At 32.5% G+C, this 9203-nt stretch overlaps 1 protein-coding gene across 1 annotated transcript; it reads left to right on the top strand.

The window, feature by feature from the left end:
* The first annotated feature begins 6565 nt into the window (after positions 1 to 6565).
* Positions 6566 to 7108, top strand: LOC101685355 (succinate dehydrogenase cytochrome b560 subunit, mitochondrial-like). The gene is given in 2 exon segments (XM_013064865.1): positions 6566 to 6642; positions 6745 to 7108. Coding segments are annotated over 2 exon segments (441 nt in total).
* Positions 7109 to 9203: the final 2095 nt, after the last annotated feature.

Genomic DNA, 9203 nt, shown 5'->3' with positions numbered 1-9203 from the left:
CAGAGCTAAGGGTTAAACATTATAAGAGGAAAGTTAATCTGAATGTCCTGAATTAGTGTTACCTGCTTATTTGTTTCAGCGGGTGCCAAGTTAAGAATGATTAAAAAAAAGGGGGGGTCATGAAATTTGATTTATTAGACGTATGGTAAATCCATGCTTTGAAAATTTAGTGTTTGAAACCAAAACCTCTAAAAAAAAGTATCAGAAATCTAACACCCTCTTCCAATGTACAAATGTGCTTATTCACTCATTTGAGATTTTTAGAAATCTCTGTTCATTTCTAATATCTGCATCAGCTTTTTATTCAGTCTCTTGGACCAAATCTACTTCTTTTTCTTGTTTTTCTCTCCGTTACACATCTGCCACACCAATCTGCTGAAACGTAACCAGCATCACAGCACTAACCTCGAAAACTTTCAGTAACACCCTATTGCTTCCTGAGGCAGGTATAAATGTTTCTTGAATTTCGATATATTCTGAAAACTACCCTTTCTTTACCTATCCAAACTCTACCTCCTCTTTTTAGGCCAATTTTACCTCTAAACCTATTATACATATCCTACTCATCACTTACCCTGTGTTACTCTGTCACACAGAATGACTTCCGGTTTTTATTCTTAAACCCATTTTCATTTTCTTTCAAAATCTGACCTTCATCTTTAAGTCTGCTTTAGGATTTTCCTTTTATAAGCTTCTATTTTACTTGTTACTTATGACATATTATTTAGAACTTGTTGTTTTCTAATTTTAAATTTTTAAATTCAAATATTTTTAATTTTAAATATATTTCTCTTTTAAGTAATTTACAAGCTATTTGAAAGCAGTTGTAGATCTTTAACAAATAATCCTTTCATCCTATAGAGGTCTTCATGCACAAAACTTGGCAAACTTTTGCTTCATAGAAAATATTTCATCTTCGTTTAGGAGCTAGATAGGATAGAAAGACAAATAACAAAGGAAGTTTCTTCTCTGGGCTGATAACTTAGGTGGAAGAAAGAATATGTATATAATAAGTTGTGTGAATGTACTTGTGACAATTCTTAGACCAAATCCTTAGGCAAGATTAGTTGCAGATAACAAAGACAAATATGCATAATGAAAAAAAATTAAAAGAGCCGTTCATTTTTTCTCTTTTTTTGTATAGTCACTGGATTAATAATAATAATAATAATAATAATGAGATAATATTAATAAAAATAATCATCCTAGTTTCCAGCAGAAAATATAGCTCCATTCTCTTTGAAATAAAAGTTACATAAAATACACAATCCTTGGGCAACTAATTATTAGTAGGAATATTAAACAAAGAAAATTCTAATTTTTTATATTAAATTTTACCTATTGCATTTTTTGTAGTATTTAAAGATTAAGCTTATTTTAGTATGTTTACTGGGAACAAACCTGGCATTTTTTGAAACTACATAAACTTTTCTAAACCTGCTGGTCATTATTACTGTGTGACCCCAAACACATTGGTAAAAGAGATGAGAGTGTTTAACATGAAAAGGAAAAAAAGAAGATGATAATCATTTACAGGAATGTTTTATAAAAATGAATTAGAGTTGTTAAATTTAGTTCCAAAATATATAAAGTTGAAATTAAAATAAAAACTCAATTTTTTTAACTACAAAAAATGAATTTCTAATCACTGGAAGTATCTAAAAAATAGAATAGTCTGTTATCTAATATGATTAGTGACTGAAAACATTTAAACAATGGTACTTGTACTTATAAATTAAAGCCTCAGACAATCTATAGTTTTGTGTTCAATGATTGGTGCAGATAATAAATGGTCACTTTCACTGAGGAGGTCAGAACTAAGGAAACAACTTACAAGACTTGGTGTTTTTAGAAACAGATGATGAATCTGCCGCATTTGTTGACACTCACAATAATCTTTAGAAATAAAAGAAAGTAAAGGTGAAAGAGAAACAAAAAGAGAAAGACAGAAAGACAAGAGAGACAGAAAGAAAGAGAAATTTTGCAGCTTTCCCAAAGCTACATAATTAAAAAGATGGAACTGAGATTTGGATACTGGTGGTCCAATACCTGAGGCCCAATCCTTAACCTCTACTCTACATATAAGGATATATGTATAAGATATGATAGGTAGAATGGAGACAAAACCAAAGATGATGAAGAGAACGGTAATGAAGAATTCAGTATAAAAGCAGACCTCTCCTATTGGAAAGAATTGAGAAAAAAAAATAATTGTAAATTATACTGGAGCCAGTATACCTGTGTAGAGCAAAATGTCCTAGTACTGCAAATGTCAAAGTTGCTTATTATGATTAGGAGTTAAGTTGCTGTATTTTGCACAGTGTGAAACATATGGAAATTTTTCAGGAAAAGTGTCATGTATTAGTTATTCAACCGGGAGTTAACAAAGACCAACATTCTACTGGGAAAACTGTACCTTAAATAAAAAAAGACTGCATACCAGTGAGCTTTAAATGAAAGAAGGCACAAGTCCTGCCAATTCCTCAGGTAGGAGAACAATAAGAAACCAGTATGAACCAAAAGTAAAAGCAAAATAAAAATGCTGACATCCTGAATACTAACTGCCCTTGTCCATTGACACTTGGCTACTTTTACTTTTGTCAGAATTGATTTTCACTGGATTCTCTTTCAAGAAGTAACAATGCCCTTGGATAGTCCTTGGGTTCTACATTAAAAGAGATTGCAAAATTAGACTGTAGATTTAAGTTCTAGTTCTAAGACTTGCTAACTATGTGACTTTGGACAGGTTGAGGAATGAACCTCTCTTAACCAAGTTCTTATGTTAAGTTCTTATCTCCTAGATGAGAAGTTTACATAAATTATTTATATGAAGTGCTCAGCACACACTGAACATAATAACAATAATTATTATTTTCTTTTGACTTTTCTTAGTAAATTAATATTAATAAATGAAATTAATTAATTAATTAATAATTAATTAAATAAAATAAATAAAATGAAAACTGATCCATGGATAAATTTGATATTAAGGGAAAGATATTGACAAAAAAATTCTAAAACTAGGATTTCAGCCTCAAAATTTAAATATACAGGCTACAATACTAGTTTTCTCCAAGTAGTAGGGTCTACTTTAATCATATTCTTTAAAGACCAATAAATTTGCCCGAAACTCTTTCTCTAAACCCTTAGCATAAATAATTTTACTTTGCAACCTCTCTGTGAAGCAGTTATGAAATAGAAGATATTACATTTATTTTACAATTTATCATGTTTAAAGATTTATATCCAAGCTTCTAGAAAAATGAATGAAAGGAAAGAATCAGAATTCAATCTCATATTTTTAGTCCAGTATCTTTCTACCTGCCTGAAACCTTGTGAGTTTTGTCATGTCCAGTATGGACAAGACCAGTGGAAAATCCAGATAAACTCTGGAATTTTTACACAATTGGAAAAATTCCAGCAAAAATAGATCCATAATTTTCTCCCCAAAAGATAATTTAAGACTATATGTAATAATTATTATATTTATATTATTTTAAAATGTACTACCTCAGAAATATCAGCCCAAAATGGGGAGATGGCACTGCTTCAGATTTAACACTACAGACTCAGGAATCAGACTGTCTATATTTAAATACTAAACTCTGTTGCTTTAGGCAAGTTACTTAATCTATCTAAATCTTAGTGGCCATGTTCAAAACATGGGACTATCTAATTTATAGAAGTGTTTTGAGGATATAAGTAAATGGTGACTATAAAGACCTTGACATTGAATAAGTTTTTAATACATATTAACCATTAATGGTTAAATATTAACATAGTTATTATTGAACACACTTCTTCCAAAAAAAAACAACTAAAGTATTATTTTAAGACTTTTATTAGTCTTTGCAATAAAGTTTGAAAAATGAAATTTGCAGGTCACCTGGATAGTGCAGTTGGTTGAGAACCAACTCTTGGTTTGAACTTAGGTCATGATCTCAGAACCACAATGAGCTCCATGCTCAGATCAGAGTTTGCTTGAGATTCTCTTTCCCTCTACCCTACCTTTGTGCTCTCTCCCTCTCTCTCTCAAATAAATAAATCTTTCAAAAATTGAAAATAAAAATGAAATTTGCTTTTCAAAAAATGATATCTCATACCAGGATTCATGTTTCTCTTATTGTATATTTCTTTCAGTGGATAAACTTTTAAGACAAAGAATTAACACTGTCACACAATTTAGAAAACACATTCAAAAGGGGTTTGTGGTATTTATAGAGACATTGATGTATGTCAAAGGATGGTCAGTGTTCCGCTGATAATATCCTTTGTTTAGAAACTTGGTATATTTCTCTAAGTACTTAAAATAAAAAATCAACACAAGCAATAGAAAGATGTTCCGAGGCTTTATAGGTATGATACTCAAAAGGAAAATCTCCCAGAAAGAATGATTTGTTCAATATGGAAGGAGGGGGAAAGTATAGACCTCTCATGGAATTAAGGAAAGCTATTAAGATATAATAGCAATGAGATCCTTCAACAATCGCTTCAGTAGCAATTTTACTTCATTTACTTATTAAGTTAAAAAAAATACAATTCAACCAATGGAGAGAATTATATTTCTGATCTCTTAAGCAAAACTGCCTTTACCACATACAGTCAAAAGCAAATACTATGCAAATGACTTTATGGCTGCTTCATAGAGGAGAAATAAATGGAGTTCAGTTTGTCTCATGAAGAGGTCCAATAAGAAGCCAATAATCTTTTAAGAGATGCATCACTCAGGGGTCTTGTAAGAGACTAACTAAACTAAAATGATCCCCAAGGAATTGGAGATAATGTAGTAATATTTTAACAATTCTCTAGGTGATTCCTAAGTGAAAGAAACATGAGTGTTTCCTTAATCTCCTTATTATAGGAACTTTTTGAATGTGAATAGCCATGGACTAGAACCGTTAATCCTTGATGTCAAGAGATACCCAGAAAAATGACTGGGGAGAGGTAAACCAGAAAGTTACTAATGGCTGTACCACCCTGATAAAAATTTTGTGTAATCCATGCACATAATTTAGTAAACTTGCATTCTAAATGGAATCAGCACATTCATATGCTTGTTCATAATAATGTATCAAATGGGGGGATAGCATTTTTTTCTTAGAAATCTGACAACTGCTTTATTTAAATAATTTAATTAGATCTCATTTATAACCTAACATTCAGAGTTTGTAAATCACTGACATCAGCAAAAATAAACGGGAGCCAGGAGACTACATTAAGTAAGCTTGGCTGCCAAGCTTCAAATTTAGCTCTTTCAGAATCAAGGCACAGACTATTCCAATCTCATTATGTCTTCCCCCCACCCCAAATGTCCTTAAAGTTGGAAAGTAAAATGAGACTGTTACTGACCTAAAAACTCAAATATGAGTTTGGTTTTTCAATAATATCAAAACATCTGTTAAAAGTTACTAAACTCTGTTTTCCATATTTTCAGTCTCAGTAAGTGGCACATGGTAAAGCATAAATCCCACGTCCTGAATGGTAAAAACAAGACAAAACAAAACAAAACAAAACTTTAAAGGGGCCATAGTAAAGGTAAAGAAGCACTGAGGAAGTTCTACATATATCTCTCAATAATTTGGGAACCTTGCACACGAAGAGGGAAAACCTAAGAGGACACAGAAAAAAGTAAAAGCTTCAGGCAGACTTGAAAATTAACCCATCACAGGAACACTCTCCAATCCACAAAAATCATCTGTCAGAAAAGAAGCCTTACAATCTCAGATATTTGAGGGGAAAAAAATACTAAGCTCTCTGACAACTAATCAATTTAGACACTAGGGTAACTTCTAACTAACCAGTGTAAAAATAATAATAACAAAAAATGGGGGCACCTCGGTGGCTCAGTGGGTTAAGCCTCTGCCTTTCGCCCAGGTCATGATCTCAGAGTGCTGGGATTGAGCCCCACATCAGGCTCTCTGCTCAGCGGGGAGCCTGCTTTCCCCTCTCTCTCTGCCTGCCTCTGCCTACTTCTGATCTCTCTCTCTGTCAAATAAATAAATAAATAAAATCTTTAAAAAAAACGGTTTAAAAAAACAAAAAATTTTCAGTGACATTAAAACCTGTATACCATGGGGGGAAAGATTCAATAAACTTGTTACAAAAAATAAAATAAAAAATAAAGCTTTGAGTAAGTAAAAAAAAAAAGAATCTGAAGTTGTTACATTATATTGTTCAACATGTCCAATTTTCAGTAGCGACAATAAAAAATTACAAGGCATAAAAGACACAGAAAAGTTGACCCACACTCAAGAAAAAAGCAGTCAGTAGAAAATGTCTTTAAATGGATCTGTATGTTAGAGTCAGCATACTTCATAGATGCTTTTATAAATATGTTAAAGGAATTAAAGAAAACTATCTCAGGAGTTAAAGAAAAATATGATTGTAGTGGTTTGTCAAAAGCACTTCTAGTAGAGAAACATAAACTGTATATAATAAAAGAAAATTTTAGAATTTAAATATGTAATAACCAAAATAATGGAAAAACATTGGCTAGATGGATTTAAAAGCAGAACAGAAATGTAAAGCACAAATCATTTAATTTAAAAGTAGATCAGTAGAGAAGATGGCTGTGCTCTTGTTGAGACATGTTGGCTCTCATTGCCTCTGTGCCCATCTAAGTCCTAGGCTCTGTATCAGAAATGCTGTTCCTTTGGGAACTATAACCAGAGAAAAGATGGAGAAGTTCTGGAAAAAGAACACTACTTTAAACTGTATTCTGTCTCTGCATATCACTATCTACAGTGGATCTCTTCCCATGGCAATATCCCTTTGGCACTCTGGTACTGGTATGACCTTGAGTACAGAGGTCTTTCTCTTTGGCTTGTTGGCCCTCTTGGCTCTTGGCAACTTTCAATCTTATTTGAAATTTGTAAAGACCATGTGTCTGGGGACATCACTGATCTACACAGCTGAATTTGCACTTGTCTTCCCTCTCATGTATCATACCTAGAATGGGATCTAACACTTGATGTGGAACCTAAAGAAAGGCCTGAAGATTCCCCAGCTATACCAATCTGGAGTGGTTGTCTTGGTTCTTACTGGATTGTCCTCTGCAGGGCTGACAGCCATGTTAAGAGCTGAAGATCCCATCAATGTCTTTCTATAAATGATTAATTGACCTAACTTCTTCTGCTACTCCCTTCTCCACCCAGGGCAAAGTTCTCCTGATTTATTCAGTCCCTTTTGTGCTTGCCCATCACCTGGGAACTCAGTAGCAGTAGAGTAGCTGATAGAGCCATAGCAGTGGAAAAGAAACAAGTTTCCCCTTGTTTCTAAAAATGGAATGACTCAAAAATTCTCTTTTCCTGCCCCAGCTTGCAGTTTACTCTGGTGTTAGGAGCTCTCATTTTTCTCCATATTTAGCCTTGATTTGTTCTTATAGTCAGCTTTTGGCTCCTTGTCATGAGACCATGAAAACAATGTCAGCTTTGTGACCTCTCCATGGGGACTGGGCGTGGGGCTTTGGGTGCCACTGCCTGTGGGTTGCTAGCTTATTCATTGTCAGACCCCAGGGTCTTCAGCACCCACTCAGTATGGCAAAAGAGAGGGGTGAAGGGGAATTAGCTTGTTCTAGCTAGAGGGAGATAAACAAGGTCAGGTGATTCTTGAAGTAGATGCTTTGGGGAAAAGATACAGATTTCAAGGCAAAGACAAGATCCAGGAAATTATCATTGAACCCAATAAGAGTTATTTTTTTCCCCTGCATTTTTGGAAAAACGAAACTTTTTTCTAATCCACATTCATGTGTCATCTTTTTATAAAACTAAATTAAAATACTCATTTTGACATTAAAAACAAAACAAAATACAAACAAAAAACAGATCAATAGAAATGATCCAATATAAAGAACACATTGCAAAAAAAATTTAAATAAAAATTTAAGAGATATGTGGGACAATATCAAGCATACCAAAGAATGTGTAATGAATTTCCCAAGGAGAAAGAGGAAAAAAAATACAAAAAAAACTAGGAAGAACTCATGGTTAAACATTTTTCAAATTTGATTCTATTTAAGTTCGTGTAAGAGAAACAAAAATATATCAATAGCCAGACCAACAATAACAAACTGCTACAAGACAAAGAGATTATTAAAACTGTAAGGGAAAGATGATTCAGCCACCTATAGAATAATAGCAATTATATGACTTCCCATTGACTTCCCATCAAAAAGAAGAAAGGACAGATAGCAATAGAATGACAAAATGCTGAAAGGAAAAGTCAATCAAAAATTCTCTATCCAGTAAAACTGTCCTTCAAAATGAAGACAATGTATATGTTCTGATAAACAAAAAAGGAGAGCATTTCTTAGTAATTCTGATCCATAAGATAAAACTATAGAGATTTTGAGTATATGAGCAAAGCTGTGCTTTTTATATCTGCCTTACCACAAATAGTACAAAAAAGTGTACAGTATAGTGTACAATTTGATGAAAGGGTTTGTGACAGAAATAAAATCATCTGTATTATTAAGCTCACAATGATGTTTTATTTTGTTTTGTTTTGTTTTTCATCATGGCACAGTAATAATTAGCCTATGTTCTGGCAGCTGATCTACTGACCCCACATTGAGTAGCACTGCATACAATTCCATTCATGAAACAAATGTAGTTCTTTAAACGTTAGAATTTCTTATTAGAAAAACAGTAATATAATAAAATAGATAAAATCTGAATTTCACTTCTTTAAAATGTTTAAAATTTTTGTTATACTAGTCTCTGAATTGCATCACAAGATAATAGTGAAATATTTGTTAGTCTATATTTTACTCAGAAAAATATATTTTCTTTCCAATTATTTACATTCTAATTGATTTCCCAAATTATATAAGTTATCATAAAAATACTCTCCTCTCATATCCTTTCCTTAAGTTATTTTCTTTGTAACTCAATCAGATCTTGTGAGATCTCTGGTTAGTGCATTTCCTTTTGAAAACCAGATGGTGAAGCACTTAACCTCAGATTAATATATATTTTGCATGTCTGAAATTAAGATGATTCTACCCAAGTAAGTAAAATTTAAGGTTGAATATTCAGTTAGAAGTTTGCTTTTCATCCATCATCAATTTATTTTTATGAGTGAGCCCTTAATAAATCATAGGTGCTTTTGCTTTTACTCTTTCACATGTTTTATTGACAAAGTTATGGAAGTAAATACTCTGAAACAATTTTGGGACGTGTATTTGTAGTACCTTCCTATAATTT

The sequence above is a fragment of the Mustela putorius genome, unplaced genomic scaffold (genome assembly GCF_011764305.1).
Source record: "Mustela putorius furo isolate JIRA1106 unplaced genomic scaffold, ASM1176430v1.1 tig00003834_pilon_pilon_pilon, whole genome shotgun sequence".
In the NCBI taxonomy this organism is placed as follows: Eukaryota; Metazoa; Chordata; class Mammalia; order Carnivora; family Mustelidae; genus Mustela; species Mustela putorius.
This window is presented reverse-complemented; position numbering and strand designations above follow the sequence as displayed.